The 21036-nt window shown below is 38.9% G+C and overlaps 1 protein-coding gene across 4 annotated transcripts in view; it reads right to left on the bottom strand.

Moving 5' to 3' along the window:
• srrm1 (serine/arginine repetitive matrix 1) overlaps window positions 1-21036 on the bottom strand; it is a 53623-nt gene that overhangs the window by 13142 nt on the left and 19445 nt on the right. For 2 of the 4 annotated variants that reach the window (XM_048557803.1, XM_048557805.1), the window contains exons 4-11: window positions 18199-18369; window positions 16871-16983; window positions 15303-15518; window positions 14486-14674; window positions 14261-14392; window positions 10087-10355; window positions 9638-9718; window positions 7165-7251 (exon numbers count right to left, since the gene is read on the bottom strand). In XM_048557803.1, coding sequence (XP_048413760.1) covers window positions 7165-7251; window positions 9638-9718; window positions 10087-10355; window positions 14261-14392; window positions 14486-14674; window positions 15303-15518; window positions 16871-16983; window positions 18199-18369 — 1258 coding nt within the window. Of the gene's footprint in view, window positions 1-7164; window positions 7252-9637; window positions 9719-10086; window positions 10356-14260; window positions 14393-14485; window positions 14675-15302; window positions 15519-16870; window positions 16984-18198; window positions 18370-20396; window positions 20518-21036 lie in introns of those variants that run through there. The other 2 variants (XM_048557806.1, XM_048557804.1) reach the window with 2 other exon arrangements.

The following is a 21036-nucleotide window of genomic DNA, read 5'->3' as shown; positions in this document are numbered from 1 at the left end:
ATCTAGTCCCAAGTGCCAGCATTTCGCCCATATTCCTCTAAACCCTTCCAATTCAAGTACCCATCCAGATGGCTTTTAAATATTATAATTGTACCACCGCTTCCTCTGGCAGCTCATTCCATACACGCACCGCCCTCTGCATGAGAAAACGTCTCTAAGTCCCTTTTAAATCTTTCCCTTATCATCTTAAATCTAGGTCCTCTACTTTTGAACTTCCCTGCCCTAGGGAAAAGACCTTGGCTATTCACTCTATCCCTGCCCCTCATGATTTTACAAACTTCAATAAGGACACCACCTCAATCTCCAACAATCCTGCAAATATAGCCCAGCCTATTCGCTCAAACAAAATTGTATCAGCATATTTAGATACTATAGGCAAGTAAAAATAAATCAACAATAACCATCAGTAACATGGAAACACTCCCTAATCTCCCACATCTGACAGGAAGAGGACAAAGCTCTGCTAAAGGCCATCTTTGCACTTTAATCTACAGACCCAGAAAATAGCACAGCTTTCATGCTCTAAGAGATATCGACCAATCCAGGCTAATTTAGTATCTGTGTGTAATATTTTTAAAAGTTTAATCAAGAGACAGGTCTCAAAACTATTATTAAAAAATCCACTCTTACCCCAGAGTACAATGGGATCTTGATCAGATGGGTCAAAGGGCCTGAGGGTACTAGCACATAGAGTTTAATATCAAAAAAAGAGATGCTGCATTTTGGAAAGGCAAATCAGAGTAGGACTCTCATTTAATGAGAAGGTCCTGGGCAGTGTTACAGAACAGAGACCTTGGAATGCAGGTTCAATAGTTCCTTGAAAGTGAAGTTACTGATAGATAGGATAGTGAAGGTGGTGTTTCATATGCCTGCCTTTATTGGTCAGTGCATTGTGTGCAGGATATTGGTTAGGCAACTATAAAATAATGCGTGCAATTCTAGTCTCCCTGCTATATGAAGGATGGTGGGAAACTTGAAAGGGTTCAGAAAAGGATTACAAAGGATGCTGCCAGGGTTGGAGGGGCTGAGCTCCAGGGAGATGCTGAATAGGCTGGGATTATTTTCCCTCAAGCATCGAAGGCTGAGGGGTGACCTTACAGAAGTTTATAAAATCACGAGGGGCATGGACAGTATGAACAGACAAAGGTCTTTTCCCTGGGGTGGGGGAGTCCAAAACTAGAGGACACAAGTTTAAGGCGAGAGGGCAAAGATTTAAAAGGGACCTAAGGGGCAGCTTTTTTTTTTTAAAAACACACAGTATGGCACGTATGGAATGAGCTGCCAGAGGAAGTGGTGAAAGCTGGTACAATTACAACATTTAAAATGCATCTGGATTGGTATATAAATAGGAGGGGTTTACTGGGTTACAAGTGAAATGCTGGCAAATGGGAATGGATTTATTTGGATATCTGGTCAGCATGGACGAGTTGGACCAAAGGGTCTGATTCCATGCTGTATATCTCTGGCTATATAATTCAGGTTCACCAGTAAGGATTTCTTTTAAAGTATGTCTGTATCAATAAGGGTCTTCACTAGAAGCTGGCTCAATGTGGAGTTCATCTGCGGAAATTGAGTACAGCACATATTTAAACCACATTAAAATACATACGAAATGAAACATAAGAACAGGAGAAAGCTAATCAGCCCTTTTCAAGCCTGCTGTGCCATTCAATTTGATCATGACTGATTGTCTACCTCAAATGGTATGCTTTTCCCATTCTCCTTGCGGTGGAAAATTCCAAGATATACCAACCTGAGCAAAGAAATTGCTCTTCATCTCAGGGGTAAATGGCTTGCCCTTATTTTCCAACTGTGTCCATTGGCTATGGATACACCATCCAGGGGAAACATCCTTCCGGTATCTACCTTGTCTTTAAGAATTTTGTATGCTTTAAAGTTTTCTCTCATTCTTCTAAACTTGACTGAACACAGGCACAGTCTCCTAAATTTAATCTCACATGACAGCCGACCATCCTAAGATTTGATCCAGTGAACCTCTAAGCATGGAGTAAGACTGCATAAAAAGCTTCAGCTGCAGTCTAAGATTCTAAATAATCGAAACAAAACATCCTTTTGCCCCAGTACTCAAAATCCTTTTGCAATGAAAACAAATGTTCTGTGTTGCTTTCTAATGCATGTGCATGTTAGCTTTTAATGACTTACATACAAGGATACCTAGGCCCATCTGGACATCACATTTCCCAACTTCTTCAAACTCTTCAACTCCATTCCTCCCAAAGTGGATAATCTATCACTGATCCGCATTATATTCTATCAACTGTATTCTTGCCAATTAAATGAGCTTAACCAAATTCCCATGCAGCCTCTTTGCATTATCCTCATAATGCATGTTTCTAGCTAATTTTATGTCATGCACAAATCTGGAACCATTACATCTGGTCTCAAGGTGAAAATCACTGATACAGGACTGTGAATAGCTGGGGACCAAAGACCAATAGCCAAGTTATCATGCGAGTCACAGAATGCCAATCTGAGAATCTGTTTATTCTTGCTTTCTATTTTCTTTCAATTAAATCAATCTTTAATCTTTAGATTAGATCAGATTAGATTAGATTCCCTACAGTGTGGAAACAGGCCCTTTGGCCCAACAAGTCCACACTGCCCCTTGCAGCATCCCACCCAGACCCATCCCCTTATAACCCACACACACCCCTTAACACTATGGGCAATTTAGCATGGCCAATCCACCTAGTCAGCACATCTTTGGACTGTGGGAGGAAACCGGAGCACCCAGAGGAAACCCATGTAGACACAGGGAGAATGTGCAAATTCCACACAGTTACCTGAGGCTGGAAATCAAACTCGGGTACTTGGTGCTGTGAGGCTGCAGTGCTAACCACTGAGCCGCCGTGCCGCCCCATTAGTCAGTATATTCTCTGTGGTGAACAAATTCTGTTTGAAATTTATGTGGAACTTAATCAAAAGCCTTCTAAAAATCCAGATACAACATATCAACTGGTTTCCTTTTATCCATTCTGCACAGTCAAAAACTGTAACAGGGATGTCAAACGTGATGTGCCTTTCATAATTCCACAACGCTTAAAATTTCTAGTTATCACAATTATTTGTTAACTTATCTCCTATAAAGTAACAGTTACTGTGTGTTCGAGAAAATACGTTCAGAAGGGCTTTTTTCCTATTCACAATATTTATTAGACAAAAAAAACATCAGAACATTATGAGTCAGAAGGTTCGATGTTCAAGTTCTGGTTCAGAATACAAAATACGTGGAATACCAAAATCAAAAGCTGACACTCTGATGCAGTACTAAAAGATTGCTACACTGTTGGAGATGCCATTACTCAGGTGAGATGTTAAGCTGAAGAACAGCCACACAGTGGATGTTAAAAACTTGATAGCACCTCTTCAATGGTCAAGGAGTTACTCCTGACATTCCAGATAATACTCATCCCTCAAATTAACATTTCAGTAATAGATTACTTGGTCATTATCACACCTGAGCTTGCTGTGTGAAAGCTGACTGCCACTTCTTAGTTTCTATTGCTAAGATAGGAAAAGTTTCATGGGTTGTAAAACCATGTTCAACGTCCAAGGGTGGGGAAACATGCCTTATAAAAGCAAGATGTTCTTAAATATTGCATCTTAACTGCAATAATGTTTGATATTCAAACAGCAATCTCTTTAGAAACTTCTTAGCAATATAACAAAGTATTTTAATTCTGAATTTTGAAACATACATTGGTACGTGCCCACTGGTTCATAAATTTTAGACCACTTATTTGTGTTTTAGCCACCTACACAGCTGAATATGGCTTTTTGTTATGATCCCGTTAAGGATCATTAACATTTAATGAGAAATCTAAACACTAAAAGAATTAACAAATATGCCATAACATTTATAAAAAGTATGAAATCTTATCTATAAAAGAAATTAAACAAACTATGCTTAAATTAATGTTAAGCTTATATACTGTACACAGGTTTACTTTTTACTTCAAGATTAAAATAAAGCAAAGCATATGAGAAAGTTATTAATTTTTGTTGCATCTTATTGCATGCCAAACAGGATAAATGATCTTGCTACTAACAGATTAGATCTGAGCTCTGCAGTTCTGCTACATCCAGCCACAAGTGGCAGCCAAATGAATTACTAACAGGAGATGGTGGTTCCACTAGCATGCATATGCTTAGTGATGGATGAGCCGAGCACATCAATATAGAAATTAAGGCTGAAGTATTTGCATCCATCTTCAGCCAGAAGTGCCATGTGCAAGGTCAATCTTGGCCTCACAAAGTCTACAGCATCAAAGTTGCCAACCATCAATCAATTTTTGATTTCACATGGAGTGAATCCAAATAGCAGAAGTGAATACTTAGAAGTTCAAAAGGTCCTTGACAATATTCTGGCAAAAATATACATGACCTGTGTTCCAAGCCAAGTCACACCCCTAGCTAAGCTGTTTCAATATTTGTCACTACCCAACAGCGTAGAAAACCACCCAGGATCTCCGGCCCATGGACATACTTAACCCAGCCAATTACCACCCAATCTACTCCATCAATAATACGACAAAAAGATTCATCAACAGGGCTCCGGAGGGGCATCTGCAACCTGCTCACTGAGGCTCATACTAGTTTAGACCAGAGCCACTTGTCTCCTATCTCATTAAAGGCTTAGTCCAAACATGGACAAAAGGAACAAAATTCCAGGTGAGGCAAAAGTGACTACTGTTGACATCAATGTAGCATTGCACAGTATACAACATTAAGAAGCGTGAACTAAACTAGAGGAAATGGAAAATTGTGTGGAAACTATCCACTGGCTCGAGAGCACAAAGGAAGATGGTTCTGGTAGTTGCAAGTCAATCATCTCAATTCCATATCACTAAAGCAGGAATTCCTCAGGGTTCTATCCTAGGCACAAACACAGTGAGGTAGCTACAATTACCTTATTTCCATCAGATGGTCAGAAGTGGGGATATTCACTCATAACTCTCCAACATGCAGCATCGTTTCCAAACCTTCAGATACTGAAGCAGGCCATATCCATATTTTGCTGGCAATGACAATAGCCAACAATAGAATCTACTACTGCCATTAGACATTCAAATGCATTATTGCTGAATCCCTTTCTTTCAAGATCCTGGGGCTTACCATCGACCAAAAAATAATGTAGATAACCCTTATACAAATTATGACCAAAAAAGAATAAAGAATTCTGCAGTAACTAACCCCGTCACCCCAATACCTACCTACAAACTAGCAAGTACAAGTCAGGCATGTGACTGAATGTATTCCACTCACCTGGATGGGTGCAACTGCAACAACATAAAATTGCCTGACAGCATCAAGTACAAAGCAGTCACTTGACTGACATCACATCTACCATTTTCAATATTCACCGATGACCCAATGGCAACAATGAGATCCATCAACAAGACACTGCAATAACTCACCAAGGCTTCTTCGGCATCAAAAACTGTGACCACCATTAAAAAGTGCAGCAGTTGCATGGGAACACCATCACCTGCAAGTTCCTCTTCATGTGTCACCATCCCTACTTGGAACTATAGTCATCATTCCTTCATTGTCAATGGATCACAATCCTGGATTTCCCTACTTAACAGAACCATAGGTGTTCCTGAACTCCAAGACCTGCAATAGTTCAAGGAGGCAGCTCACCACCACCTTCTCCAGGGCAATTTGAATAGGCAATTAAATGATAGTCCAGCCAGTGAAGCTCACATTCCTTAAATGAATAGATTAAATAAGGTCTAAGTTTAAGTTGGTTTAAGTTGCTCCACTTGCTGCTTAAAAGCCTCAACGTCTACTCTAACCATTTAAATCAACATAGTTCAGCCTTTTGATAGACATGCCCCATTCTCTGAATTACAATTAACGTAGGCTTTTTGAATTGTATTCTATCAGATTTTTACCAGTTTTAAGTTTCCCCCAGTTCTCCACAGATATAACTGATTCCCAGCATCACTAATTATACTCAAACATATCAATCACAAACCAAATATTCCTGATAAATTTAAATACATCATACTACAAGGAGTTTTAGTTCCAAACCTAATCTCGTATCTGTGTCTCAACTTTCCAATAATGAAAAAAAATTAGCCAGTATTTGTAAATGGTGATTGCCAGAAACAATTCAGTGTTCAGAATGAACAGTGTCCCATTTTCTTGGGAAATACTGATACCAACTTTCCTTCCCCCAGGTATTTTTCCACTGTCATGGATTAAGGATAAAAACTGTGATGAGCAGCATAACAAACACGAGGTAAAGGAAAGCCAATTACACAGTTACTGCATCCAGCCATTTCACTGGAACTAACTTAACTGCTGCTCTGTACAGTTTTTGTTGAAAATTCTAAGAACCTGATCCAGTGCTATGACTTGGTTTAATATCCAATGAAGTACCAAGTTCCTTTTTTTTTCCTAAAATAAACCAGTATTTGGCTGGTGAAGTATCTGAAGTGGCAGTACTGGATGCGCCAAAAAAATATCCTAGCAGCTCTTATTTCAAACTGTCTACTTGAAATAAGAACTTGTAAGATCCCACAAAGTAAGGTTGTAACTGAAACTACAAAACAATGTAACAATTACAGAAGCAGAGATAAGAATTCTATAATTATCTATTCATGGTCGTTTTCAGTAGCCAAAATCCCTGTTCCAAATATTATAATTTGCTTCAGTTTTTTACTCATTCATTTAAGACTAATTTGAACTTCTGACGTGAAATCTCCAGATTTAAGCAAAGCTAAGTGCTCCAGTTATCACAGTTCCAGATTTCTAGGATGATACTTTGGAATACCAATGCGTCAATTCAAGAATAAGATTTGCACTGAAAATTCAATTATTTCTCATAATGAAGGGAACTATGAGTGGACAATGGGAATTAGCAGGTAATCTTCAAATATCTATTCAATAGGAATTTTAAATAAATCCTGCAAATATTCTTGTAGATTTGAATTCCACAATAATTCTGTATAAAGGAGTGAAAAATGTTAATAGCAAGTGCAAATACTAAATCTTCACTACTGCCATTCCTGCACCAAGTTATATCTTTAATCACAAATTAATTTGAATCTTCAAGCATTCAATGCCAAAAAGTCAAGTGTAATTTTTAAAAACCTTAAATGCACCATTATATTAAATATCAGTCTAGAATCTCACCTGAAGAGGTCTGCTGGTTCTGTTTGCGGTACTGGCGTCTCTGTTGCACTGATTCCACTCCTGCAGTTTTACCTCCTTTATCATCTTCTGCAACAATAAAAGAATCTAATAACTGCTTCATAACCTGCAGTCTTATGACTTTAATTTATTACAAGTGCTTTCAATTTTGCAGTACATGCTGCAACTGGTAAAAATCAGAAATTATCTGAGGAAAAATAAATTAGATTGCTCTTTAGCCCAAAGGACCACATCACTGCATTTTAATAACAAGTAACAAAGCAAACCTAGAATTAGAGAGCTAGTACTGGTGGAGATGACCAGGAAGTTACATACTTCAGGACTAGTTGTGTCCTTTTCCAAGATGTTCTGATATGGATGTTCTGGTAATGTTCTTGTTATGTCCTGGTCACAGAATCAAGGCAATTCAAAATAGTCAATTGCTACTTCCTCAGTGTACTCCTAAACATCAATTTGATGAAAGGAGTCATTGCCATCAAGTGATATTTTCTCATTACTTGCTCCCAGAGTTTAGGTTCTTCCAGAGCCGCCCACTGTCAGATCTCATCAGTCTGTCCAAACATGAAAGTATCAGAGACTTGGATATCAAAGCAACATTTACCAGGTATGGTCCCAGACATCCCAGCAAATGAGTTATCAATGGGCTTCATGGGCTAAAGCAGAGAGTCATATCTGACAAAGGAAGCTGGTGGAAACTGTGGAAAGCTATGGCATTAGTGTAGCAGCTCCACTAGGCTGCTTTCTTGGCTAAAGCAGCAACTGCTCCTTCATTAAAGACCATATCTTCACTAATGACTTCTACATGAGTCCAGTTGCAAATAGTCCATACTCTCATACAGCACACTTTGATGTTATGTAACAATCATGTCACTCAAGTTTCAGGTAAGGACCATATACAACAACAGTCTAATCTCTACCCCACAGCATTTAGGGACATACCCAGTGTGTCCTGTGAAAGATCAGGAGCTTGACTGGACACTGACTTGCCTGGACAGGTGACTCTCTATAGCACTAAAGAAGAGCAATACCATGCTCAGGCCAATCAGTCCACCGGATCGGGATCCTATAATGTTGACAGCTCCAACATGATCATCGTCTGGTCACTGTGCATTTGAGTGCAGTCACCATGCAGCCTTTATCACATGTTAAAATTTCCCAACAGCAATGGTTCAATGCAGCCCAGCAAAATATTTACTTAAGGCAATAAATGGAATTTTGCTGGCACCACTGCATCAAAATGAATTCTTAAACATCTTAATAAAGGAAATAACCATATGGTACAAGATTTAAAGATTGCTAGGCCAAAGAGAGCCACCTGCAAGTGTTACCAATAGCTTGATCAAAGTAGTTTTATTGACAGACTTAAAAAAGGCCGAGTAAGGAAATGTTGGGAAATTCCCCAACACAAACAGCTGAAGGTATGGTTATCATTGGTGGGCAAGTTGGATGCTTGGGTATATAGGCTATACAGAACAGGAGGCTGGGGACAAGTGTGGGGCTAGAGATTAGAGATTGGGAGGCACATGCAATTTAGGGAATTCCAAAAATAGTCCCTTTAATTTAAAATATCTATTTGATAATAGAATTAAGGGTAAAATCAAGACAGCTGGCAACAAATTTTTGGATGGAACTGACATTTGCATAGGGCAGAGATTAGGCAATTAGCTAGTCTAGCGCCTGAATCATAGAATCCCTACAGTGCGGAAACAGGCTCTTCAACCCAACAAGTCCACACACTGACCCTCAGAGCACCCCACCCAGACCCATCCACATATAACCCACCGAACCTGCACATCCCTGAACACAACAGGCAATTTAGCATGACCACTTCATCTAGCCTGCACATCTTTGGACTATGGGAGGAAACCATGCAGACAAAGGGAGAACGTGCAAACTCCACCCAGGCAGTCGCCTGAGGGTGGAATCAAACCAGGTCCATGGCACTGACAGGCAGCAATGCTAGCCACTGCGTTGCCCAATGAATAGTTGACGAGAGAGCATATGGAGCTGATAACAATGTAAATGAAGATGTCAGCCAATCTGATGGAATGGCAGAACTAACAGATAGTCTCCAAAATGGAAATAAATAAATCAGGAGTCCAGATCAGCATAAAGCAGGGCACCTAGTTTACAAACCATCTGATTTAACGAGGGACAAAATAAAATCATAGAATGAAAATAATATTCTGAACAAAAATAAAACAACAAACACTGTTAACCCCTCCAAGAGATAACATTAAAGAGGTGGCATTGGAACAAAAAATTACAAGAAGGAATTACAAAACAAATAAAAAACCCAAATCGGGGGGAGGGGGAGTGCTTTAAGTTACCTTGCTTTTTATCCAGTAAAGCACTTAAGTATATATTTCTTTGACTACTAGTTGCTGCAAGTCAGCCAATAGCAATTTGATCTCTCCTCATCCTCTTTTAAACATCAACAGGAGATAATACTAACCCGAGTCTGATGGTTCTGATCGTCTTGGTTTCGGAGGGGGCGAAACAGATTCATGCTTCACACTCCCTTTCCGTTTAGGTGCTGTAACAGAAGTAATTTTAGAAGTCTAAATAATATAAAGATCGAACATCTGAAAATTCTAACACCCTTTGATCTGCAGCTTATTTTTTTTAAAACAAAAGGACTGTATGGATGAAATTCTATCAGATAGAATTAGTAACAGAATGAAGATACTCCCTAAAATAAAATCAAATAACTTTTGATTTAAGGTTGGATTTCAAGTTGCACACTTTAGGAAAAGGTCAAAGAACTGACTCTCAAATCTTACTAACCAGCCTACTGCTTCAGCGAGGAAAAAACAGCTAGTTAGATCTGGGTTGCAAAAACATATTCTAACTTAAGATCACCACAACCCTTAGAAAGTGAGGGATCATCTGGATTAAAATTACCTGGCCTAGCAGGAGATACAGAAGTATAACCTTTCCTTGAACGATTCATATGTGGAGGAGATGACAACCGTGGTCCTTTATGACTTGGACTTGTTGTAGACACTGGTGACCTATGTCGTCTCCTAGGTGGAGTAGCAGGAGATGGAGAAGAACGGCGAGGTTTTCGGGGTGGACTGATTGACAAGCGTTTTGTTTTCTTTGGAGGTGACCTCGATCTGGAAGAGGAAGAGGAACTACTGCCAGAGGAAGAAATTGAAGGAGATCGGCGCCTGTGGGAATGAAGTTGAAACACACCATATAACTAGTTTTCACATTTTTACTACTGCCAACCTCTGCCTTCACTGCTGGTTTGATTGAAATGGAGAATGGTTCAATACAAGGGTAATTTACAAACGTAATACATCATTTTTCAGGGCAGCTATCCAATATTGCACAGCTTGAGAGAATAGAACACCAAAGACAGGGGACCAGCATCACATGGAAGAGACGAGGAAGAAACCAGAGAAAGGGAATCAGCGTCACCTAGAGCAGTAGGTGAGCAGACAGCCCAATCCGCAGTTAGCATCAAAAAGAACAGGCCAGGTGACAGCCCAAGACAAGCAGTCAGCATCATAAAGAGAAACAGGTGAGAAAAGAACACTGTCGCAGGCAGAGAAAAAGCCAGATTCCTGACAGCGCGTATGGCAAGAACCAATTCCAATTAGAAATAAAGAATCTAGTGGTTTTGAGAGTCATGGGAAGTCATTAAGGTCTTTTCCTTCCTTACAATATAAGTTTACTAATTGGTGATAAAGTTAATAATACACATAGGCAGCATAAACAAGTGAATAACAATATTAAATGATTAAAACACTTTAAGACTAGTAGTTTAGGTGATATATTAAATCTGCAGCATATGGAAGCTCCCAGAAACTATTGCATTCCAGTGCAAACATGTCTGCATTAATTCTTTGAAATTCAAGGAACTTCTGTTCAGGGTTTTGAGTTGGAGGCTGAACTACAGTCACAACAATGCATCAGGGGATTTTTTGGGGGAGGGGAAAAACAAGGCGGCAGCTGTAAGAGGTAATAATTTAACAGTGATAGAAGACTGGCCGCTTAGCTGGCAGAAAATAGTACATAAATGGCTTCTTCCTAGATTGGGAGGATATGATCAGTCAAGTCCAACAAGGGTCTATGTTTGGGCCTAAACTTATCATAATTGATAAATGACTTCGATGAGGGGAGAGAAAGCGAGATAGCTAAATTGCAGATAGAAAGGAAGGTACACCACGAAGACAAAAGGAGGAGACTGCATACAGATACTGACAGGGTGGTCAAAAATCTGACAGACAATACGCAACACAAAAAATATGAGAAATTCTTCACTTTGGCAGGAAGAGCATTAGTAAAATGGAGAACAACTGCACAATTCCCAGGTGCTCTGGTGCATAAGTCATAAAACCAGATACTGGAGAAACACATCAGATATGGCTGCATCTGTGGAGACAAAGCAGAGTTAACTGTTGAGTTCAGAACTGTGTCCTTATGAAGAGTCACCACACTCAAAATATAAACTCTGCTTCCTCGCTACAGATACTTCCAGACCTGTGTTTCTCCAGCAATTTCTGCTGTTTCAAATTTTCAGCATCTGCAGTTTGTTTTTTTTTTAAGCATGCAGGTACAGCACATAATCAAAAAGGGTATCCTTTACTACAACAGGATTTAAACATAAAAGGATACTATGCCTATTCATAAGACCACATCACAGATATTGTGTGCACTTTTGTGCTCCTTATGCAAGGTAGGATGCAAATACATTGGAGGTGGTTCACAGGAAGTTTACTAGATTGACACCCAGAAACAGTTCACTGGCATGTGATGACTAGTTGGGCAGCCAAGGATTGTTTAAGTTTAAAGGTGAGGGGGATCTTAACTGAAATGTACAAGATCCTGAACGGTCTCAACAAGGTGGACATGGAGGATGTTTCCTTGTGGACAGTCTAGACCTAGGAGCACGACTTCAAACTTGGAGCCACCAAGGTACTTCATGGTAGACTGGTTAGCAAGGTTAGATCACACGGAATACAGGGAGAACTGGTCATCTGGATACAGAACTGGCTCAAAAGGTGGGAGACACAAAGCGGTGGAGGAGAGTTGCTTTCAGACTGGAGGCCTGTGACCACAAGGATCGGTGTGGGGTCCACTGCTTTTCGTCGATTATACAAAATGGTTGGATGCAAACACAAGAGGTATGGTTACTAAGGTCGCAGATGGCATCAAAATTGGAGGTGTAGTGGACAGCAAAGAAGGTTACCTCAGAGTACAACGGGATCTTGAACAGATGGGCCAATGGGTTGAAAAGTGGCAGATGAAGTTTAGTTTAGAGCTCGGTCTCTTTTCATTGGAGAAAAGGAGGAGGAGAGGGGACCTAATTGAGGTATACAAGATAATGAGAGGCATAGATAGAGTTGATAGCCAGAGACTATTTCCCAGGGCAGAAATGGCTAGCACGAGGGGTCATAGTTTTAAGCTGGTTGGTGGAAAGTATAGAGGGGATGTCAGAGGCAGGTTCTTTACGCAGAGAGTTGAGAGAGCATGGAATGCGTTGCCAGCAGCAGTTGTGGAAGCAAGGTCATTGGGGTCATTTAAGAGACTGCTGGGCATGCATATGGTCACAGAAATTTGAGGGTGCATACATGAGGATCAATGGTCGGCACAACATTGTGGGCTGAAGGGCCTGTTCTGTGCTGTACTGTTCTATGTTCTATGTTCTATGTTCTAAACATGAGGTGCTGCATGTTAGAAAGACAGATGCAGGCAAGACTGTACATACTTAAAGATAAGGTCCTGGGGAGTGCTGCAGAACAAAGTGATTGGAGTGCAGGATTTAAGTTCCTTGAAAGTGGAGTGACAGGTTGACAGGATAGTGAAGGTGGCATTTGGTAAGTTTGCCTTTAATGGTCAGTAAATTGAGCACAGGAATTGGTCATGTTACTGCTTTACCGAACATTGGTTCGGCCACTATTGGAATACTGCGTGCAATTCTGGTCTCGTTATGACAGGAAAGACGTGAAACATGATGGTACAGAAAAGATTTGAGAATGTTGCCAGGGTTGGAGGGTTTGAGCTATAAGGAGAGGCTGAATAGATCCGGGCTATTTTCTTTGGTGTGTTAGAGGCTGAGCAGTGACCTTGTAGAGGTTTATAAAATCAAGAGCAGCATGGACAGTGTAGAGACTTGGTTTTCTCCCCAAGGTGGGGAGTCCAGAACTACAAGGTATTGAGAAGCGAAAGATAAAAAAGACGCACAGACGGCGGTGCGTGTACAGAATATGTTGCGACAGGAAGTGGTGGAGGCTGGTACAATTGCAATATTTTGAAGGCATCTGAATGGGTATGTGAATAGGAAAGATTTATGAACTGCTAGCAAATGGGAATAGATTTATTTAGGATATTCACAGCCAGCTCCCTCTACAATACTAGCTGTTGTTGAGGTGGCCAAGATTCCAGCCCCCAAAAAGCAGGAGTCCTGCTATAATACAAGACTTCATGGCCATTTCCAATACGAGGCTCCAGGTGAGTGAATTGCAAATATTTGGCATATTGATGCTTTGTCAGTTAGTACCACATAGCAAAAACCAGAGAGATACCCTAGTTAACACACAAAGCATAAATTGGAAAGGTTATCATTTCAGAATGTTGCTTCTTAATTGTTCCAATCACTTGTCTTTTGAAAATTATTTGAGTAAAGAAATGGACAACAGCAATTTTGGTCAAAAGCAAAACTGATTTGCAGAACTTGATGTCTGATGTATACTCCAAAAAGTAGACTGCATATTCACAACCTCAGTCTTAGGCTTCTGCCTTAAGATTGTTGGATTCCTCGAATTCTTTAGCACAGGCAACACAGTATTGGACAACTGAGAGAGAGAGAGAGACTGGTGGTAATTTTTAATGCTATAGAAAACTGCTCTGTTGGATAGCTAATATATTTAATGGAAATAGGACAAAGCACAGATCTTAGAGCTTTCCAAAATATTAATTTTACTTGTTCTATTTTTCAAACTCAACAGACTGAATTTAAAGTGTATACTGAACATTTAAGACCAGCTCCATGTTTCAAATTATTATTGTGAATGGGTAGTTTTTTTAAAAATTACAGCTCTTAAGGAAATCTGAAATTAAAGCATACCTTCTAATAGGTGACCGGCTCCTCCTATGCCTGGATGGAGGGGGTGGTGGCGGCAGACGCCTTGGTGGACTCCTCCTTCGAGGAGGCGGTGACCTCCGTCTTGGACTGGGCCATCTTCGAGGTGAATACGACCTGAAATATTGCAATTGTAATATGTAATCCAAAATGTTAAAAAATGTGGTTACAATGTCTATTAACAAAGACAGAGAAAGGAAAATAACTTACCTTGATCGAGACCGAGGACGCCTTCTTGCCCGTGAATGAGAGCGTGAACGGGACCTGGACTTTGATTTTGACCGCGACCGTGATCGATGTCGATTCCTTTCTTTTCTTTCCTTCTCCTTTTTTGTCGACTGTTCTAATAAAATTTCCTTCACCTCTGGTATCACAGGTTTGATTTCCTTCAGAATATCACTATTCAACAGCACCAAGTCAATATGTTGTTTCTTCAATACATGTACAGACATATCTAGTTAAGCCACATTATAAGCACTAGAATGTTCACAAAACCCCTCCTTATGCCCTAATCCTAAATTTAGTCTCATGAACGTTCAATACTCTCTCCCAAAATTACTGTGAACACAGGTTTGATGAACACTATTCTAAGTTTCAAATGCTTATTTAATTACAACTGCAATTCAAACCTGTTGTTACAGCTAACAAATGGAAATGATCACTATTTACAGATTCAACATACTTTCAATTTTTTTTTCTTCTCTTATTCCCTAAATTCTGGTGTTCTAGATTGGAAGTATGTGCAAAAATCAAAGAAGATTAAAATTTATCAAATACTTCAGCTGTCTCAACATTTTTCACAACCGCTTTTTAAGAGGCATCCTAAAAACATCTTCTCTCCAAACACAACCTTGGTTTACAACAATTTAATGCTTTCAAAGTACCAAGACATAGCCCACAATATTTCCAGATTCATTTCCAACTGATTTCTTAATTTTGTAACTAATTTGATTGTTACAAATCTCAATGTAGGCAAGATATTAAAAACTCACTAAGTTGGGAAACTTAAATACAATCACTAGTTCACCTTGTTGAAGTTGCCTCTGGAGCAGGAGATTCTTTCCTTTCTTTTAGTGAAAGATCTGGCTCAGGTGACAGCTGTTCAGGTTTCTTAATATTAGACACTGGAGAAGCACTTCTGCTCCGGCTTCTGGTCCTACGACGAGGAGACTTGGAAAGAGAATGCTTTCGTTCTTTCCTTGCTGGGGACCGCCTCCTCGGGGATGGAGATCTTGACTTACGCCTACAAGAGTTCATTTTTGTTTAAAACTTGGACAGAGAATTCAATATTTGACAAAGTTTTATATAATTAGAAAAGAGATTTTGTTAACATGCTTCCAAAGGAAATCCTCATGAAAAGATGTGATTACTGTTTTTCAAAAAAACCTTTCAAAAATCACTGAAATCTGAGAAACTGTTGAACAAATACAAAGACGTTATAAAGATGATTTAGGTTCTCTCATTGGGAACTTACTGTTTTAGCTCACAGATTCTGATTTTCTGATCAGAAAAGCCAAAAGGATTTTCAATCTGGACTTAAAATACATGAAACAGCTAGGAAAATTCAATATTTCTATGACCCTTTTTAAAATGCCTCAAGCAAATGATGAGACCCATATCTTTGGTGTTTATTTACAGTGCTTTTAAGAAAAATAGAAAAAACAAATACAGCATCCACTTCAACATCGCATACTTTAAAAAAATAGCTTTAGAACTGAAGCTTCAAGCAGAGATTGGTGTCTACAATATTCAATAGATCCGCCAGTGACCCAAGATATTTGGCAGACAACACTGAAATATTGAGTGGCCTTAAATGCTAGGGAGCAGTCAGCATGCCCAGAATTGAAATAGTCACATTATGAACAAAATATTAGACACTACAAACCCAAAAAAGGAACAGTGTGTGCTGGAAATAAAACACATGCTAAACAGCATGTGTGGAGGGAAAAAGACAAGTTAACAGCTCAGGTTTAGACTCCTTTAAAACTAGAAGCTATTTTGAATGAACACTTATAAAAGGAACGGAGAGAGAAGGGGAGCCGGTGGGTCAAAGAAATATATAAGTGAAGAAATTATATAACTGAAAAAAAGTGCAGTTCAAACTGGAGTTGGCCAAACTGGACATTCATTTGAGACAAAAGTACAAAATGAAGTGAACTTGAAAAAAAAAAACTAAACTATTATTATAATTTCCATCTCATCCCCACATCCCATCCACAAAATATTGTACGTGCAGCACAGTATTCGTGACAGATGCTCGTTAGAACACATTTCACAGGTGAACTGCATCAGGATACAGTAAATCCTTTGGACAGTAAAATTAAAAAGGAGACTAGAGAGGTTATTTTATTCTTTTAAGCACATCTATATAGCATGGAATACAACATGCAATAAAGGCAGGCAGTAACTGATGCATCATACTACACTGCTCGTGCATTATGTATGAAAAAATGGACTTAGCAAGTTGCAATACTCTTAGCAACTTATACTGCATGATATAAATTGGTACATTGAAATTAAAAAGAACTAGATTATATACACTGTAACTACTGAATACAACCATAACCTTATAACACAGACTTCATTCTTAATCACCTCTTTGGACTTCTGGAACGGTCCCTTTTTTCTCTATTTTCTTTGTCTTCCTTGTCTTTTTTTTCCTTCTCTTCATCTTGTTTCTTCATGGTAGCTAGCTTTTCCTGTTCAATCTACAACAAGAAATTCACAAAGTTGCGAATAGATGGAAACATGTATTCCATTATGTTTCAATGCTCCACAGTTAATTATGAATGCAGCTAATTCCTGGATTCAAAAGGAAACAAATCACTTTTAAACTAAGCAATGTTTAGAACTGGGAAAACACTCTTCTGACTATTAAACCTCCACGCAAGTACAAAACAAACAGCTAAGTATCAACACATTTATACTGCTGCTAAAAGTTAAAACAGCAGCTATCAATATTTCTACTTGCAGATATAAACTGAGAAAGAGACACAAGCAAAAGGGAAAGGTGGGATATTCAATTAATGTTCTCTAAAGGCATTTACCATCCTTCATTTGTTACTCACTGTATAGCAAATATAATAAATTTTCATAGAATCCCGACAGTGTGGAAAGAGGGCCTTCGGCCCAACAAGTCCACACTGGCCTTCAGAGCTTCCCACCCAGCCCTATCCCTCATAATCCACCTAATCTACAGATCCCTGAACACTATGGGCAATTTACCACAGCCAATCCACCTAGCCTGCACATCTTTGGACTATGGGAGGAAACCAGAGCACCCAGAGGAAACCCACGCAGACACAGAGAATGTGCAAACTCCACACAGCCAATCGCCCAAGGGTGGAATCAAAGCCGGGTCCCTGGCAATGTGAGGCAGCAGTGCTAACCACTGAGCCACCAAAAAGATTGGGGTGTACAAAATGGGATTAATGTAGAAACAGAAATATTAAAACAAATGTCCTTATTTGAGGATCTATGAATAGTTTATAAATCACGTAAAAGGTTTAGCACTGTACTAGTGCAAAATTAGTTCTTCAGGATAAGGAATTGTTCAGCAATGATTGCAACGTGGTACACAGTTTAAAAATCCCATCTATATGTTAGGATTGAGGGTGTTAATAGGAACCCAACAGTATTAAAAGTGAAAGTTCATTTCAATTCCTGCAATGCTTTTAAATTTCCATCCACTAGGACTTAAACAGCATCACTGCTCACCGTCCCTCATTCTAAATTATTCCCAGAGCAAATACTAGTAAAGTGAAGTTGACAGCAGGCAGGCAATAAATAATATTACCTTTATCCATATACGCAAATTACAAAACTCCTGAGATCTGTAACTCAAGTCACAGAAAAATGCCTCTAAAATATTCGATCTCAACCTAATACTTTAGTTCTACCATCTAAAGAGATCTACAGATTACCTGTCTCTGCTTGATTTCTTCTTTCTTTTGTTCTAGAAAGGCAGAGGGAATTCCTGCGATGTTTTCTTGTGCACTCAAGAGCAATGGCCAAAGCTCCCCCATGAACATTCTTGCATTCTTTCCGTTCAAAAACCCCGTCAAATTAATCTGCATCAGCTTTGCATCTGGGTTCTGCAACAGACACAAGATGAAGGCAAAAAGGTTATTTGGAAAAATCCAAAAGCAGTCCACTTCACTACTTTCAATCTACCTCAATATTATTAAGGCAAAATTGACAGTTTCAAGCTTTAGATAATAGCAAATTACATTAATTTTTTTCTATCTATACTGCGTACCACTTCCCTAATCTATCAGCCTATATAAATTGGCTGAGTGCCATCTTTGTCTTCTTAAGATTTCTTTCAATATGAACAATACACTTAAATCCCACTTACGAGGCCAGACTGCCTCTCACTATTTCCTGACAATGGCCAATAGGCCTTCTGTTGTTTTAGTGAATGGGTACTGCACATTGGTTGCCAGAGCAACGAGGTCCAGTAAAAAAAACACACAAACGTGTCAGAACACCATAAAGCAAGTACAGAGTCCTGAGGTCTTCAATTTCTTCTGGTCGACTCCTGAACCCAAAGTTCCAAGTCCCCTGTAGAGAAAGATGTTCCCTTGGGTTGCTTCCGACTCCCTACTGCAACTCAATCACCTTGAGTATAATGTTATATCATTTATCTAAATTGTAAGAGACGAACAAGCAATAATGAGTAAACAGCCACATAAAAGAAAAATGAACAGTTTATATTAAACTTCTGCTTAAATAAACTTGCCTTCATGCTCCAAGTAAAGCAGAGCTGTTGCTACCTCCAAATCTGATTTTTACATTAATCTACAATATTTAGTAACATGCAAGCACCTAAACTATGTTACAATGTATTAATTCGATGAACTAAGATATTTACATGCTGATCCTTCCACTGATTTTCATGACCTATGTATCTACTAATGCTACTTTAAGTATAAATGAGATTTATGCTAAGTGCATTTATGCTATACTGAAACACTGCTAAATGAATTGGCTATGTTCACAGCAAGTCAACATATCTAAGGCTGTTACTGTTCAGTAAATACAGGGCTGCAAAAGATAGTTCTTCAAGCATGGACAAACCCTGCTCAAAAATTTCTTTTTAGAAATATTCTACAGCTGATGCCAAGCTATTTTTATCTTTACAAAAGATATTTTGTTCAATATCTAAATATATATAGCATACATTCTATGGTTTAAAAAAGATGTTCAGAAGATCATTTAATTTGTAAACAAATACATTAACGAGTCACCACTACTTTGAATCTTCTGGTAGTTCTGAGAAGTCTCAGACATGTTGGCAACTCACACTGAATCTATCAATGCAACAGAGTTAACATGGAAGTCTACACTACTATATTTTGCCTTGCTTGTGAGCTGCTTGCATCCTCCTGCAACTGGGAGGGCAGCATGGCTTGGGCTGCAAACCTTTCCTTATTCACCACCAATGTCATTCCATGATCAGTTATTAAGAGGCACATTTCAAGCGAAGTAAGCAGGATAAATTTTCTTTCAAGATGTACACTTTGCTTCCATACAGGATTCTATCTACCAGTATAGCTGTTGTCATGTTATTCATTTGTAAAATAAGAAAAGCCTGAACATTTCTACGTGGACAAATTAGATCAGACGCATTTGAATGTTGAGTATACATTTCAGTCGCATGAAAGATAGAACCTTACGGTGGCACAAGTTCAATATGTACCATTTGTAGCTCCACATCAACATGACTTTCCTCTTATATATGTCTAAATATTCTTCCCCAAATGAAAGATGGAGTCTCAGTATCCCTTGGGTTGCAGTGGCGAGTTGAAGTTTTGAGTATTTTTTTTTAAGAAAACAATTAGCCCTCCAGAAAAGTTCCAACATCTTGATTTTAATTAAAAGTTCAAAAACAACAGTACTTTTTTCATATTGGTCATTAATAAACCTAAAGCTTCACTAAAAAGCCATATCAAGTTTTTAGATTACAGAAACAATTTTATCTGCAATAGTACATTTTTCCTCATCTAGACTGGCTACTGTTTTGCTTTCCACTTTTTACTTCTGAGCAGTGTAAAGTTTGTCCGAGTGCTCTTCATTGAGTGGCATGAGGATTTTCGTCTGGTCACTTTACACAACTCACCTCCAAACACACACTGCATCATCAAGGGAGGAGGGTCAGAGCGACATTGGAATTCACTTTGCTGTGACCTAACAAGGTGATGGTGCTATACTTCAGACGGAATAACATCCATTTTGGTTCAGGCCTTTTAAATCATAAATCACACGATCATTAGAAAAATGCTGTCAAAGGCGCTTATTATACAACAAAACAAATAAGAACACATACAAGATGGATTTTCTTTTTGTTACCTGAGGGCTAACTGAGGGGGTCATTCAATATTTTCAACTGTTTCACAAGAGTATATTAAGCACTCTTAAGGAAGAGGACCCAACCATGCATATGCAAATAGATTCAGCTGACTGTTCAATACCATAATTGACATTCTTGTTAGTTTCCTTTAAGTAAGGAAAACTACAAAGGTGGTGAACTCAAATGAAGCTACACAAAACACTTTAAAACACCCCGTACATCCAGTGATTTTATTTCTGAGTCCAAATTAAACTGCAACTAGTATTTTCAGAAGAAAGTAAGTCAGGAGAACTTTCTCAATGTACCCTTGTGAAAACAGCTGAAAGTGCTAAATGGTCCCTAAAGAAACCTATCATATTTAAAGCTATCCTTGCAGCTTTTTAAACCACGTTTTATACTGTCTTCGACA

This window comes from Stegostoma tigrinum, chromosome 24 (assembly GCF_030684315.1).
Source record: "Stegostoma tigrinum isolate sSteTig4 chromosome 24, sSteTig4.hap1, whole genome shotgun sequence".
Classification (NCBI taxonomy): Eukaryota; Metazoa; Chordata; class Chondrichthyes; order Orectolobiformes; family Stegostomatidae; genus Stegostoma; species Stegostoma tigrinum.
The sequence above is the reverse complement of the archived record's forward strand: the minus strand, read 5'-3'. Positions and strand labels throughout refer to the sequence as shown.